This window comes from Podarcis tiliguerta (genome assembly GCF_965153285.1).
Source record: "Podarcis tiliguerta genome assembly, chromosome: 14".
Lineage (NCBI taxonomy): Eukaryota > Metazoa > Chordata > Lepidosauria > Squamata > Lacertidae > Podarcis > Podarcis tiliguerta.
The window spans coordinates 40,981,303-40,998,545 of record NC_139547.1 but is presented as its reverse complement, the minus strand read 5'-3'; the positions used below and the strand labels follow the sequence as shown (position 1 = coordinate 40,998,545).

Below are 17,243 nucleotides of genomic sequence, written 5' to 3'. Positions count from 1 at the left end.
GTCAATGCATTTCCTATGGGAAACCATGCTTCACAAGACAAAAAATTCACAAGACGAAAAAACTCACAGAACGAACTAATTTCGTCTTGCGAGGCACCACTGTACATAGTTCCATCCTTATTTCAGACATATATGTCATATATATCTGTATATCATGATGTTTAGCTTGTGATATATCGTGATGCTGAAAAGCAGACGTCGCTCTGCCCTAGTCTTGACGCTGCCCCTACTAAGGCTCCCATGATGCATTTTGGATACATGTGACCCATCTCCCAATACCCTTTGACCTCCTGTTTAGCAGAGAACACAAATCCATCAGCTTAAGTTGCTAATCTATGTTCTCAGGACAGTTTCAAACTCAAGTCAAGGCCAGCTTATATTAAACCCTTCCATTTAATAGCTTAAGGATGGGAGGTTGGGAGCACTCCTGGTTCTTCCAAACTAATAATAATAAATGGACATTTAGTGAGCTTCCATGGTCTTCCTATTTCTCAACCAAGAGCTCTAAAGTAATGCCATTTGCACATGTTTCCAAATAGGGGAGATGGGGTTTAATTCAGCTTCCTAATGTAGAAAGGCAGGCTGAGTTTTGGATAGGGGTGCAAGATCCCACGTCTGAAAGATGGTGCCAATGAAGACGGGTGATGGCGGTATGAATTTGGGGTGGGGAGATACACACTAAGAAAGAATAGAGGAAGGGCAGGGAGGGCTGCAAGAGATTTGGCCCAGCCATAACTCACTCTGCCTTCTTAGGCAGAGATTGTGCGAGGTTAAATGCTCCAATTCCTGATCTCAAAATAGCACCTGCAGCAAACAAAGTATGAAAAGAGGACCATACAGTTATTCAGATAATTGTAGGGTACTTATGTCGTTAACTATGGCAAGACATAGAATGTAGTAAAAGGGCAAGAGTTTGCAGTTTTTGTTTTTAAAAAAGCTCTGCTCCTGTGGCTTACAACAGCAGTCTGATATGTAGAAATTAAACTGGTGAAGGTTTCTAATATAATTTCATTTCCATGGCAGGAAGAGAGATCATTAGCTGTATTTCTGGATGTCATGCTGCACAAGAGAAGAGGCAGTAACAATACTGGCAGCCCTAGAAAGAACCCAGGCAGGTAACAAACCAGGGATAAAACTTCTAGGAAAATGCACCACCCTCCATATTATTCCATGGAACTATTTACAATAATCCTTTGGAGAAGGTGTCATTTTTACCCTTAATAGAACAGGTTATAGCTGCCAGGCCTTTTATCAGCTTGCTCATCCCTTTTAAGTACCAATTCATAAATGCGAACAAATTAACCCCATTAAACTATGAAGATCTCCTCAGAGCTCTGCATGGGATTTCCTGTTGCAATCCAGTTTTCTCCAACATTGCGCATTCTAAAAAGAACTTTCACATCCAAAACCAGCAAGCCCACATAGGGTGTCGTTTTAGGAAAGCTGACAGAATTCAACAGCGCTCGCAATTTCTTTTGTGAAGAACCCCTCAGCCAGCTGAGTGAACAGGTTAATTTTTTAAAAAAACAAATACTCCAGGCAAAATATATATATATCACAATCATCCATAAACTCTACAGAGAAAGGAATCTGATACATCCATGTCAGCCTCTGGCAACAATACTGTGATGGGAAAGTTTGCATGATTGGAAGGTTGTTCTGAAAACCACACATGATTTTTCTACCAGAGAATCCTCGTTTTTACAGCAAATTTTGCATACACAAATGAAAACTGGTCAGGATCTTTCTCTTGAAGCCGGAAGCAATTCCCCTCAGTGCCTGATTGTAGCATGAGATGCTGCCGGCCTGGTAACCTTACATTCTCCCACTGCTACGACGATTCCTCGTGGTCCCTTCCAACGCTACAATTCTATGACATCTTTGCAGTGATCAGTTGTACCCGTGAATAGAGAGCAACACCATGTGTTATGCTGAAAGTACAACAGCAGTGGCTCCCTAAACAACTTGCATTAAAGGACCAGCAGCTAGCATTCAACACTATTTCATAGGTTATCAACTTCTTCCAAAATAGTGTGGGGTTTCGTTGTTGCTGCTGTTCCAGCTCCACTCAGTCGCCGTCACTTAAGTGAGCAGGGCTGGCGCCTAGGGTCAAAACCATCAGGCACCTGCCAAAGCCCACATCCTGGCAAAGGGCCTGCTGATGAATGGAGCTACAAAAACCAGACCGCTGCTGCTGGGCCTGATGACGTGAATTAAGGAGCTTTAATGGGGGCTGCTCATGCCCAGAATGGCAGGCAGGTGCTGCTGCTCAGAAACACTCTGGCAAAAGACTGTTGCTCAGATCTTCCGTTTTGGCTATTGCAGGTCGTTCTTCACTTCTGGTGGGCCCATAAGTGCTCTCTTGGCCGGAGAGCAGAGAAAACAGGAGCTGCCTCCATTACTGAAGGCGGTTGGCAATGGCAGACTCTCTTAAGCGACCAGGATGAGAGGGGAGACGATGCTATGAACTGCAAAGGCCCCTTGGATGCGGGCAAGCCCTACGTTAAGTGTCAGAACAAGGCAAAGCATGGGGACGTCATGTGACCATATGGCTCTCTTTTTTGTACCAGTGGATTTAACTTAATACTCGCACATGAAAGAAGAGCATGTCCCTCTTTGTAGCTTTGACTGCCCAACCACCCGGTTCTTGTTATGTAGCCAACTCGAGATGATCTCTCGCGGTAGATTTTCTGTGGAGAAATTCATATTAATAAGTGAAGCCAGAAAGAGCTGGAAAGGTGGAAAGAGGGTTGGGGGTGGGGGGGAGAGAAACAGAGAGAGATGGAGAGAAACCAACTCACTTCAGTTGCCCATAATTTAAGTAGTGTAACTTCCCAATACTGGGATCGGACCTTTGCAAAGTATGACACAAACTTGCCTTCTATCCCCAATATACAAATAAATTACCATATAAAGAACAAAACCCTCTTAGCTTAACTTAGAATTGCACCTAGAAAGGTATGGAGTTGCTTGTACCTATAACAAAACATCTGTTAAAACCAAGGGCTGCTACAAAGAATGAGGTAAACTGAAGACTTTCCCAGCTATGCAGCCTTCAGAGAAATGGCTTTGTGTTGTTGTTTTTTTCTATTTCACTTTCCCCCCTCTACTATCGAGTTCTAGTTTTACACACCACAGTGTTTTGCTAGCAAAGCGCTCAAGAGCTCTCTTCCAGAAACATGTGTCTGCGTGTATATATATGTGTGTGTACACACACACACACACACACACATATATACACACAAACATATATATACATATTCTGTATACTGCATCAGCAATATATATATATATATATATTTATATAAATATAATGAAGAATTCCTAGCCACCCTGACGTTCCACGGTGTTTCTAGAGCTCACTGGGGTTGGCGAGAGAGATGGCAGGCAGACGTTTTTTGTTGTAACAGATTTCCGAGAACATCTTTTGATCAATTGGCTTCAGGATGCAGTTAGTGTAATGTTGAGCTGTTGGTTGGTTGGTTGTTTTTGGCGGCAAATGCTTCTTGCCTATCACAGAAGGAAGATGCTTATCTCCTAAAGAGAGTGAGGCCAGCCCCACTTCCAGCTCCCTTGGCAAACCTCTGGTCGACCAAAGTTCATAAATACTTTTGAGATTTTTTCAAAATTGTCAAGTTATCTAAAATGGGTCCAGTACAGTGATGTGGGGGGTGGGGGTGGGGTGGGGGGCAATAACGCTGCTCAGTGTAGAAAAGAATTATTCCACTACACTAGTTTCTAATCACAGTGCACACCTGACCGCATCCAGACGCTCAGGAGATGAGTCAAGGCTGTCTGTCTGTATTTGGTTGTGGGAAAGGCTCTCCGTTCAAAAACAAAAATAAATCCAAAGTGCATAGTGAGAACGCATCAGAGACCTCCTCGTTCCGGTAAGACTGCAGCAGCCCAACGCAGGCATCCTTCCGAGATAGCGACAGGCGTCCTACTCTCCTTCATGACCGAGTGAAGCAGTATCTAGACCTTTGTCAGCCAGGTAAACAGACTTTGCCAGCAAATAGAAGTCCCACTATTGTAAAGAAAATGGATAAAACAAACAGTACATACGACGACCCAACCACTGTGTTGTTCGGCAGTTTATAAGGTTGGCCGCCCACTTCGTTGATATAAAATCCTATGGGGAATATTAGGGCCGCCATGCAGAATAGGATCACTGGAAGAAAATAAAAACAAAACAGGGATTAGTCCTTGGGGGGTGTGAGAGAGGGAGACTCATGTTGATAGCTCATAGCATTAAACAACAACCACCACGGATCGCAGACCTTGGAAGTTTCATCCCACTACATCTCAAAAGGACAAGAAAGAGGATTGGGATTTAGAGGGATGTGGCATTCAAACCAACAGATCCTTACACAGATGTTGCTCTTTGTTCTCTGGGTACCTCCCAAGTTGCAAGGCACTCCGACCCGGACTACTTGTCTGCATATATACATTTCCGTAACTTAAGAACCTCAGATTTCCTGCATCAGTAAAGGATTAAACTAGAGAACCTCACAGGTATCTTCCAACCCTATAATTCTCTGGCAGAGGGACTTCCTTGGGTGCCTCACCAGCTGCCATGTGGCAAATGGCTACCAAGTAGAGAGCCTTCTGGCACCTCAATTACAGAATGCCTCATGGAAAGCCTCTGTTGGTACCTCCATGCCCATCAGCGCTATGTTGGCAACCTCTGCACTACCCAATCATTCCCACCACCATCATTAGAGATCAGGCAAGGAATGGCTCAAGTGAAGGCCATTGTAACAGAATGCTCCAGCAATAAATACCCTCCTTAAGACCACTTACCCAATACCGTCCTGCGTTTTAGATGCCAGCTGAAGATTTTCTTGTTAAACCAGGCTCAAGAAACAAACAGTGAATCATGATACCTTCAGTTGCTCTCCATTTTAGATGGCTGGACTCTTAGTGCGATGTTCTGTCCCACAGTTTTATCAATAGGGGCTTTTTATTTTAGCATTTTCATGAATTCCTGATTTAACTGTAAGCCATCTTGGAAATGTTCAATGAAAGATGGGGCGTTGATGTGTAAAAATGTGTAAGTAAGTTGAAGACAGCACGGTACACATTCCATGCAAAACACACATATGCCGTACCTCAAGGGGGGCAGTATGCTAACTGGAACGGATATTTTGTGGTCACACCCTAAGCACAAGCTAGGAGACCGATGGCTTCTCATTTCAAAGAAAGAACGCTATAGTAGCCATGGGACACCTACCTGAAACAGACAGTCTACCAATCCAGTCTTAATTCAGTTTATCAGGACTCTAGCTGAAAAACCACTAGAGGGAGCTTAAAGCTTTCTGTTAATTCGGCACCCAAATGAACACAGCTAAGAGAACAGGATAGCGGTGTGCGCTGACCAGGAGGTTTGGAAAAAAGCCCACTTGGCTTCTGCTTGATTTGGCTCGGGTCAAAGGCACAGCACACTCTGGAATAAACAAGCCTTCAGCCTATTCTACTACCCTATCCCACTGCCTGTGTGGGTCCCAGATGTGAGGCAAGGAAGGGACACCTGCCCTTGGGAATTTCATGTTCCCAAGGGATCACACAGGATAAAATTCTAGGCTTGCTGACCCAGTGTAGATAACCTTCAACCTTGGCCAGGCTCTTCCTCCCAATACAGCTGCATCACTCCCCTCCCGCTGTAGAGCACAAAAGGAGCATTATGCCCATCGTACAGCTTATCAGAAGTGGACATGCACCTGGTCAGACCACCTACCCATCTAGCTTGGTACAACTGTCCATTCCAAATGGCAATAGCTCATCAGGGTCTCAGGTAGAGTTTTTTCCTCATCACTTGATATCTGAACCTTTTAACTGGGGGATACCAGAGACTGAGTACGGGACCTTCTGCGTGCAAAGTAGAGAATCAGTGTTGGCTGGCTCTACCATTGAACCAGAGTGCCTCCCAGAAGTCAAGACGTTTCTGGCAAGCCAACCATGGGGCAATAGGGCAAAAGGAGCCCCTCTCTCAGCAAACAGAATTCAGAGAAAGGCTGACTCTGCACCGGAGCTCTGCACCACCATCCAGTACCCACTGACAGTACTGCCCTCTCCTCCAACATTTCTACTCCATTTCTGATGTTCCTTTAGAAGGAGGTCTCAGCAAACTCAGGCTTGCAGAAGTATATTATTTAAGAAAAAAGGGTGAGTATGAACCTCCAAAACTCCACAATGCCTCATTCCCCCTTTTATCCATTTTTCTATTTATGCTAGATCTCAGTGATACTGTATGCAGCTGCCCAGGGCATCCTGAGTCTGTCTTTTAGATAATATAGTGTTTTTACTTGGGGATATTCAAAATCCTGCAGTAGATTAGGCTCAGACACTTGCAGAAAATTGGTTTCTGGTATAGGTGAAACTGTTGTTGACTAGAACAAAAAGCAGGGAATAAAGCAATCCTATTAAAACATGCATGTGCACCTACTCCATTTTTCGAAACGGATCCTATCTGTTATAATTAGTCTGAGTAAAGACATAAGCTTCCAATTACCCACCCCCAATTATGCACAATAGTTTGGAGAAGGGTGCTTCATGGAAAGCAGGATTTCTGATCTTCCTGGGTGGGCAAATATTTGTGAAAGGAGATCACTCCAGCTCAAATTTCCCAACCTGCACTGCTAGCCCACAGTGACTGATGGCTTGTGAATATGGGGTAAGTTCTAACTTGTGGAGTGAGACAACTTGCATATGATCAGAGTAGGCTGGTCCATAAGGACAAATGCCCAACTACCTTCAGTGTGCCCCCCAAAAGCCAATAATAATAATAATAATAATAATAATAATAATAATAATAATAATAATAATATAATAATAATAATGATACCCCGCCTTTTTCCTTGATGGGACTTAAGTGGCTTACAGATAAAACAAGAACTGCTAAGCAACCAGTTCAAGAGGTGGCACAGGCTGTAAACTTCCTCCTCTTCAGTTTCAGCATTGCTCCTTTTAGAACTCAGCAGGGAGAAGGACATGGGCAAAACCAGAAGTAATTGGCTCTGCTTATCACTGGCACTGACTCCACCTACAACTGGCCTCCCTGCCTTATGCCCCACCAGCTCCAACAGTCACCAGCCACCAGTGTAAGTACTGTGCAACTCAGCAGCCATTGCTATTAATCTGCATTCATACTTAACAGGTACCAGTTTAAAAAGTTGCCAGATGAGCCTGACTTGTAGACAGTTAAAACTAAGTGAATATTGCAAACAAGGACTGCGAGTCTTTTTGGATCCTGTGTGAACAGTGAGTTTCATGTTCAGCAGCATTCCGTGAAGTAGCCAATATTTGGTTTACGGGGCTTGAAGAAGGAGCTGCACCAGAGCAGGGGAAATCTGTTTCTGCTTTGGATACGAAGGAGTTTGATGAGGGAAACAGCGCCATCCCTGCCTCGAGACCTTTTGGTCTGGACAGCAGGTGCTTGCAGACTTGCCTTGTATACCTTCATGGGCTGCACAAAGCTGTACTTAAAGGCTGGCTGTGTGGGAGGAGTAATTAATGTATTACATTCATTGCCACAAGATGATGTGGTTGATCATGGGCTCAGGTGACTCTGAAAAGGGAGTGGACAAATTCTGAACTATTGCCCGGTGGAATGCTCCTTTTCCCTTTGTTCCACTCAGCCAGCTATGCCCTCCACTGTTAGCATGCTGACCTTTGACAGGGGAACCCAAATTACTGTATTTTTCGCACCATTGGACGCACCGGACAATAGGACGCACCTTGTTTTAGAGGAGGGAGAACAAGAAAAAAAAATTCTCTCCCTCTCTGTCCAGCGCCCCTTCAGCGAAGCAGCAGGAGGCGCTGCGCAGAGAGGGGGAGAATTTCCCCCCTCTTGTTTCCCCCCTCTAAAACAAGGTGCCGTTTAAGGTGCGTTCAGACGCCTTCAGGCGGCTACCTTGGAAGCCTGGAGATCGAGAGGGGTCGGTGCGCACCGACCCCTCTCACTCCCCAGGCTTCAGGTTCCTTTCAACCTGATCTTTGGGGCTGGCGGGGGGAAGCCCACCACCACCCCCAAAGAGCAGGTCGGGGAGCAGCGCAAAGGCGCGCGGCTGTAGAGGCTCCTGCCATAGCCGCATGTCACCTCTCCAGCTGGGAGAGGGTCGCGGGGGTCTTCTTTAGCCCCCCGCGCGCTCTCCCGGCTGGAGAGGTGGTGCGCGGCTATAGAGGCTGCTGCAATAGTTGCGTGTCACCTCTCCAGCCGGTAGAGGGTCGCGGGGGTCTTCTTTAGCCCCGCGCACGCTCTCCCTGCTGTAGAGGTGGCGCCATAGCCACGCGTCACCTCTCCAGCTGGCAGAGAGTCGCGGGGCTATGCTGTCTTCGCTCCATAGGACGCACACACATTCCCCCTTCATTTTTGATGGGGGAAAAGTGCGTCCTATGGTGCGAAAAATACCGTAGGCTTAGCAGTAGGGACGAAACTAGGATACTGCAACCTAGTTGTGTGAGAGAGAAAAGAGCCTTACCCCTCACCCCCCAAACTCAGAATGTATCCTTCCTAGACCTCCCTGGGGGGAATATAACATCTAATAAACCCTTCCTTCTTTCAGGTCACAGAAACCAATGGCAGATGCTATAGGTTTGCCATTGGCCTTTTCTGTGCTGGAGAAGGAGTCAGTACATGCAGTTTCTTGCAAACAGAGAAGAGTTTTCAGCTTCCTGCCAGGGAAGGGAGGGTCCACATGGGGATTCAGGTTACGAGGAAGGTGTTCGGAAGCATCTCAGATGCAGGTGCTCCCCTCTGCTGACTTCCCAAAAGCCAAGGTGACTCCCAGAGGTTTGGCCTGCTGCCAGATCTACTCCGGAGCCCAAAAGGCAGACTTACTTCCAGTGAATGCTATCCAGCGTGCGTATTTAGTTGCTTCTCTTCGCCAGTGGGAAGCCACTAGCAAGCCACATGTGACAGTCAGTGAAATGATTCCCATGATGATGAAAAACAAGGTGGTGACCCACTCAGGAGGCAACCGTGGAGGAATACAGGTCCTGTCACGTCCATGAATGGTTTGACACTGTCGCACAAGGCCAACTGTGAGAGCACCTGAAACGACACACACGACAAGACAAGAACCCATTAACCGGTGTGCCTTTTTTCTCTCTCTGCCCGTCCTCACCCACTTCCTCAAAACAAGAAGTTAGGAGCAGCCCTGGCTTTGTCACACCAAAAGTCAATTCTGCCTCCCCCTACAATGGCCACCCAGATATTTCTGGGGGAAATTAAGCTAACAGCCCTTCTGGCCATTGTTGAGACCTGGCAGCTGACAGTCTGTGGCACATGGCCTCTGAACCAAGAGACTAGTAGCCATTTTGTAGAAAGTTTAGATCAGTGGCTCCCAACATTTCCCCTCCATGGACCACCTGAAAATTCCTGAGCACCTCAGTGGGCCACTTGATGATTTTTCTGTCCATTGTAGCAATTGTACTGTGCTGTGCTAGATGCTGTATGACTTCCAATCTCGCTTTATTGCTTCATTTGCATTTTACTGTATTGCAATTTGAATTCCACAGAATGCAGCAAATACAGTGTGATAAATAAAAATAATAAAAAATACAGTTAAAAATCACTATGAACATTTAATGTGATGGTTGTGCCATTTCCCATCCTCAACCAAGAATCCAGAGGCATGCTGCGGACCACATGAATAAAGCTTGCAGATAGCAAGAGTGACCAAAGACAGAGAAAAAAAAGAATCAGTGCGTCTAGACAGCATGGTTAGCCCAGGAAACTGATGCATTGCAAAGCAGAGGACGTTTTCTTCTCAGCTCCAACTTGCTGCCCACTCACCTTCGGGCATGAAGTTAAAAGGTTTAACACTGAAGGCGAGAGAAAAAAGGCCTTGTGATCTGTGTGGTTTAATGGCTCCTCCCTTAAGACTAACTATAACACAATTGGATTAAAAGCACCCGCAGGCAGAGTCATTGTCTGTTTGCGGGAAATGCACACAAGCAAACACAATAGTCACTGTTCAGATGTCACAGTTACAGTGTTAAGGAATTCTCTTGAGAATGGGCTCAGGCAAGTCTGTAACAGAGGCCACCAAATCGCAAATGCATCAACACGGACAATCCTCACGCTCATCCGCTTGTTCACCACAGGGCAGATGTTTCCTCCCTGCAACCAAAGCTAGCAGTTTGGAATTGTTGTCAGATTCCACATATCCCTGCCCTTTTTTGCCACCAGGATCTCCAACAACAACTTGTCCACAGTAGGAATTTGGGTATGGCCAGCTATAAACTGCATTGCAAGGTCTATAGGCTGGCAGCCTGGGGTCTCCTGTTCTAGACACCACCTGCAGGTATAAAATTAGTGGAATTTTCCAAGCTGCGCATTTTCCATTCAAACCAGAAGCTTTCCAAAAAGAGCTGCACAGATTGTGGGCAAATGAAAAGGTCAGTTGACACAGCTCTAAATGCCTCACATAACAGCAAAGGCTACTCTTGATTGTTACAAATGTCCTAATGATTTGCCACAGCGCACAGCCTTCATTTTCCGGAAAATTAGGCCAAAGATAATAGAATAAGGCTGTGCAATTAATACGCCTCGCTTGGCACTGGGAGATCTATTTCAATTTAGCCGCCTTCACGAAAGGAGCAGGCCAGCATGACACGACTGCATGTGTTTACAGCACAGAATTCAGGTGCTTCTTGTTAGCTAAGAGCAAAGCATTCTCGTTTGAACAAATCTCACTTAGTGTACTCCAGATGCAAATAGTTTAACAAGTTGAAACCAATTACCTTGCAAATCCTACTTAGCTCCTGTGCACCCACAAATATGAGCATTCTCACTATTTCTGGCCCTACTTTCTGCGGTGTGAGAAGTTGCAGTATCCAATAAAATGGTTTGGGGTTATCGTCCTAGATGAGGAATGAGCGTGTTCTGTTGGAGCTACCAATGGCTGCTAGCCATGACAACTATGTCGGTTGTTGGGTATCACCAGTTGCTGGAAACTATGTCAGGGGCTGCATGGAGGGAAGTGTTCTTGTGCTTGAAACCTGCCTACTGGTTTCGCACTGGCATTTGGTTGGCCACTGTGAGAACAGGGTACTGAACCAAAAAGGCTACTGGTCTGATCCACCGGGGCTTTTCTTATGTTTTTGGCCAGGGGAATGGCAATATTGCCAACCAGGGACCTGGGCAAGAAATTGCTAGAGGGAGGGAAAAGGGGGTAATGACCTTTGGTGGGTCTGGGAGGGGGAATCATAGAGTTGGAAGAGACCACAGTGGAATTTTCTGCCAAGGAGTGTGGTGGAGTCTCCTTCTTTGGAGGTCTTTAAGCAGAGGCTTGACAACCATATGTCAGGAGTGCTCTGATGGTGTTTCCTGCTTGGCAGGGGGTTGGACTCGATGGCCCTTGTGGTCTCTTCCAACTCTATGATTCTAAGGGCCATCGAGTCCAACCCCCTGCCAAGCAGGAAACACCACCAGAGCACTCCTGACATATGGTTGTCAAGCCATGAGGTTGTGGCCAGGGTTTGAGCAGGTTTAGGTTCAGTGGAAACACCCTTGGGTAAAAAAAATAAGTTAGACATCCTCTTGTTCTCTCCAGTGTTAGAAACTCAGATATATAAAGTGGGTGCCAAATGACACCTTACACCTAGGTTGCGGTCACCACAGTGCAATGTCTATTCGCCAGGTGGACTTGGAGTCATTCTGAAGTGGAATGATGGTTTATTTATTTTGGGGAGGAAATACAAATTGCTCCATCAAACGACTCTTTATGTTGAGCGTAATTCTCTATGGTATTCTTTAGAGGAAACCGTTCCACTCCTCAAGGCCATGTTCCTGACCAGCTGGTGTTTCATTGTAGGGTGGGGCTAGGGCCAGGCAGAGGTGTTAGCATCTCCTGAAAGCGTATTTCCCAAGATCAATGAATCCGGGGCTTTCTGGCTAATACCCACAGGTGGGACTAGCAAGATCAGGGTGGAAGCTTCAGGCGGCTGCTATCTGAATGATGTTAGCAACTTCTGTTTAGCTGCAGAACCAAAACAAGAAGAAAGCCGAATTAGAGAAACCTCAGAGCAGCCCTGCTAGGTCAGACTGATGGCTCGTCTGGTCCAAGGGCGAACAAGATGTTTCTGGGAAGTCCATCAATGGGCCACTCAGCCATCAGCTTTCCTCCACTATTGCCCACCACCTGACTTAAATTACTCATATTGCCCCCCCCCCCTTCTAGAGAGCCACCTAGTTAGTGTCTCTTGCTCCGTGGAAAGGATAGTGATAAATACGCACGCGGCACAAATACACCAGCTTACAAATAACATCAAAATACATTTTAAAAGCCATAATAAACAATATAAACACATCATTTACTGTGGCTTTTAAAATGTATTTTGATATTATTTGTATGCTGCCTTAGAAGGATTTGTATCCTGAAAGGTGGGGTATTGATAATGGCAACCAATTAATAACTGGTGTTCAGAACCTCTTTGCCATTAAGCCGCCCAGCTGCAATCTGGTAAGTCACTGGTTGAAATCTAACTATGAAGCAAAAAGCCACGTTCTCTACAGCTCAGAACCCCACTTGCAATCTGGGCTGAAAACAATTCACAGGTCTGCTGCAGGGATTCCTAAGAGATTATATGAGAAGCACACTGATCACTTGAAGTGCTACACAAATGCCAGGTGCCACAGGTATCATCAACTGGAGGTTCCATTAAATATTCTGGTCAACGGCCATTAATAGATCCTTCCCCCATAATTTTTCCCCAGTCCCCTTTTAAAAAGAGGCTCACACCACATTTTGCAGCAGCAGATTTCAAATTATGCCTTGTGGGAAGCAATACTCTGTCGGTCGTAAACTGCTCAACCAGTTTTGCCAAGTTCTAATTTTGTAGGAAAGGGACAGATCCTCTCTACCCACTTTCTCAGTATCACACATATTTTACAAGTCCCACTTGCAGGGAAAGAGTGTCCGTCTCCCTCTGGACACTGCTGGATTCCAACTTGACTGCCTGACTACTGGGGTTGATGGGAAATGGGGCTCCCCCATCCCTCCCTTATTGTGTGTCTTCATCCCCACCCACCGCCATGACTTGAAATGAACTAAGAAATGTTGAACACTTTAAACTTTTCTCAGAGGGAAGATGCTGCAATTGCCTGATCCTTTGAATCACTTTTCCAGATCCACAAGATCCTTTCTGAATTCTGAACCCACCTACGTACGCTATATAATCTCCGCTGAGCACAGGCATTACGTTACGTGTATCTGAGCACGTCTCGTTCCAATATAGTTTTATCAAACTGAATAAAAACCATCAACAGCTACACTCCCCCTCCTCAGAAGAGATCAAAAGAAGCCAGTAAACCTGCTTTTGTAAGACACGAATTTGGACTTCTTTGGAAATCCAAGACAGGAGATCTGGAGGGGTCTGGAACTGCTGGGTCACAGCTGCTGTGCAGGATTACTCAGGGGGGTGTCCTGCTTTACAGGGAAACCTGCAAATGCCATAAACACCCCAAGCTACAGCCTATGCAAGGAAACTAAAAACAACATGCCTGTAATTGCTATAAAATTAATGCAAATGTTACCAACTAGCTTTATAATAATAATAAAAACTTTTCAGGGTTTATGGGAAGAATCAACAAAAAAGAACCCCCTCAAAGGGAATAATGCCTGCAAACCACTTGTAACAAATTATTTCCCTGTCATTTGAAGAGAAAGAGGCCCATTCATTGCCCTGCCATAGATCTCTGTATGGGAAACTGAATCCCAACCATTCTTGTAAAAGGTAGGGTAGTGACAACTCAACCTCTGTTTCAAGACAACGATTCTCAAAAGACAACATTGTCCGGGCTACGGTATAACTGAGCAACTGCGTGAGAGGGCAGCCTTTCCTTCCTAGAAAGAGCTGGATGAATTCACAGCAGGGGAAAAAAACAAGAGTGTTCTCTGTTTTCCATTTAACTCTGCAAAGAACGGAGGTTGGTGGAATCCCTTCCATAGGGAGCATCAAAAGGACGGCTTGTTTACTTCCACTCAGTTAAACATGTGGAGACCTAAGCAGCCAGCAGAGTCTCCCTGGACCCTATGCTGGCCAGCAGGAATGTTATTGCAGGTGAGAATTTGCAGGGAGGAATGAACCTAGCTTAACTTTAAAGGCTCGGGCTGTAGAAACAGACAAGCCACCCATCGCTACCTAAAATTGGTAGTATCTAATGTCCACCACCCAGGTGCCAGGAGGAAGACGTGGAAGTAAATGGCAAAACAAGTCGTGCCAACTGAACATCCTCAAATGGGCAGCAGCTGAGCCAAAGTAAACTCTCTCTTTTGGGTTAAAGCCAAGACTTCTCTTATTGCCCCTCAATTCATAATATAACTATTAATTAAGTTCTCCCTAAATTATTTGCACGTACCTTCCTTGCAAACATCAACACACATTTCCAGGAACATGATTTGAGGGGGTATCTGGGATAACAACCCATTAACCTGTTTCAACTCCCATTTTTTTACACAGTTGGAGGACTGACTCAGCAATTAAATCAAAGGGGTGTGGTAAGGTCAACAATCTCTGCTAAGACCAGGTTCTCTTTGAAATATCCCTTACACACAGTGGTAACACTGTGTTATTTTGGTGGATTTCAGAATTCCATAAAAACAAAAAACAGCACCTGTGTGTGATGTTGGGGCTCACTAGAAGGCTAAGAGAATCGAAGGGAAAGTCAGCTAGACAACAGAAGATATCTTAACAAACACAGTGGGGCATAAGACAGAATGGCTGTATTAACCATGCGAACAACACCGAGTTAAGAGGTGTGCATAATGCCAGGACTCCTCAAACAGTTCTGTCATTGGTACCACGTCATTTTAAAAGACTGAAAGAGATTAAGACAATCTTTCAGGAGCCCAATGGAAAAGATTGACCAAGAATATTCTAAATCAGGCATTCCCAAACTCGGCCCTCCAGATGTTTTGGGACTACAATTGCCATCATCCCTGACCATTGGTCCTGTTAGCTAGGGATGATGGGAGTTGTAGTCCCAAAACATCTGGAGGGCCGAGGTTGGGGATGCCTGTTCTAGATGATCCCAAGACTCCAAGAGATGTAGACAAGAGGACAGTGAAAGTCATTCCCATCCCTTCTTGATGGAGGCAGTCGGAGATGAACTCTGATTGTAAGAATGAGCCGAGGGAGTCAGCGAATATGACTTCCTACAGCCCAGCATTTCTAAATTTCTTGTTCATGTGAAGAGGGATTATCATGTCTGCATATCACCTTTAGAGGGCCATCAATGCTTTTCTTCATGTCTTAGAACTCCGATTATGACACATTGCTGGACCCGTTAACATCGGACACCATTTCAAAGAGATAATTATATACATGCATTTGGACTGCAGATTTAGGCCAAAACTTAGAAAGGAGAAGTGGAGCTAGAGGGAAGGTGTCCATAACTTAGCAAAGGCGATAAAAGCCTGGGCTATTCAATTGATCAGCAGAGATAATTTCACAGAGGTGGAATATACCTTTGACAGCTGAAACTACTTTGGATTCCACCAGATCATCAACATGCCAGCCGACGCTGGTTTCCTAGGTAACAAAAAAAAAAAAAAAGGAAGTGCCTACAATAAAAAGGAAGGAAAAACACAGACAGTGGCACCTGCCTCTTCTCCCACTTCTTAACACCTTTGAATTATTCAGACGGGCTCAGGGCTGAGAGCAAAGCATTAACAGTGCCACCCCTCCTACCTCCCCCAAAGGCAGAACAAAAATCGTGATGAATAATTTGTAATGCAGCAGCATCTGAAGACAGCCTTATCCTTTGTTCTGAAGAGTATACAAATAGGAAAGAGGGAAGGGAACTTCAGGGGGTCCAAGAATGCTAGGAGGCAAAGGTGAATGCATAAAACTGCTCCCCCTGGAGGGGGGGAGGAATATAGTTCAGTGGTGAAGCACCTGCAAAAGGGCTAAGGTTCAACTCACAACATCTCCAGGTAGGGCTGGGTAGAAGAGTCGTCTGGAACCCTGGAGCGCTGCTGCCAATCAGTGTGGCCAATACTGATGTAGATGGGCCCTAAACAAGAGTCATTCATCAAGTAAGAGTCATTCTTACAGTTGGTGGTAACGTGGGTGGCGCTGTGGTCTAAACCACTGAGCCTCTTGGGCTTGCTGATCGGAAGGTCGGCGGTTCAAATCCCCGCAACGGGGTGAGCTCCTGTTGCTCTGTCCCAGCTCCTGCCAACCTAGCAGTTAGAAAGCATGCCAGTGCAAGTAGATAAATAGGTACCGCTGCAGTGGGAAGGTAAATGGCGTTTCCGTGCGCTGTGGCACTCATCACGCTCCTCCGTGCACCAGTAGCAGTTTAGTCATGCTGGCCACATGACCCGGAAAAGTTCTTAACCCAAGGTACCACAGTACATAAATAAAATAAATGAATAAATAAATATGTCCTATGGAGCCATACCAAGAGTCACAGGAAGATGCCTTATACTTAGGGGAACATCTGCAGTATTTAAATCACCATGATACCAATATAACAGCCAGGGCTTCCCCCAAGGAATCCTGGGAAGTGTTAAGGGCGCTGAGAGTTGTTAGGAAACCCCTATTTCCTCTCCCAGAGAAATAGTTCCCTGAGTGATTTAATCAATCCATCCCTCTTCCCAGGGAACTCTGGGATGCTTTGCTCTTAGTACCCAGTAGACCAACCTAGAGTAGACCTATTAAAATTAATGGATCTGAGTAAAAGTTAGCTGGCTACAACCCAATATCTTGGATGCATGGTTTGCCCAATCTCCAAAAAGCAGGTGCCTTAGAGCCTGAAGAGGTTTATGGCAAAGGCACCAGAAAATGATGAACAGGTTGCAGGATCTCCCCTGCAGGGAAAGGTGGCAGTGTCTGGGGATTTTCAGTTGAGGTAGGGAAAGAGGAACTAAAGGCTAGACTTTATAAAATACTACATAATCCTGGAAATTGCAAGCATCCAATGAGAATCAATGAAAGGCAGCAGGTTCAAGAGAGACAAAGCCAAAGACAGTTTATGTGCATTAACCAAAAGGTCACTGCAAGTTCTTCCAGTAACACACAATTACATACAGCAGTTAAAGTTCAGTAGAATGGCAACAGCATTACATCAGTTAGTCTCCAGCAGCCACTTTCACCAACTTATCTGAAAGATTCTCAGCAGTTTTGGGGATTACTGCTGTCCTGCAAGTTACAAACCTATCTACAGCCTCAAAAAAGAGGCAGTATGGTGCAATGGTTAGGATGCTGGTCGAGAGCCACTGATCCACTGGGTG

At 45.5% G+C, this 17,243-nt stretch overlaps 1 protein-coding gene across 1 annotated transcript in view; it reads right to left on the bottom strand.

The window, feature by feature from the left end:
• Positions 1–918: 918 nt before the first annotated feature.
• The window catches only part of MOSMO (modulator of smoothened), a 43,439-nt gene continuing 27,114 nt past the window's right edge, over positions 919–17,243 (bottom strand). The window contains exons 2-3 of the mRNA XM_083413829.1: positions 8,840–9,052; positions 919–4,171 (exon numbers count right to left, since the gene is read on the bottom strand). Coding sequence (XP_083269955.1) covers positions 3,987–4,171; positions 8,840–9,052 — 398 coding nt within the window. The 3' untranslated portion in view covers positions 919–3,986. The remainder of the gene's footprint in view (positions 4,172–8,839; positions 9,053–17,243) is intronic.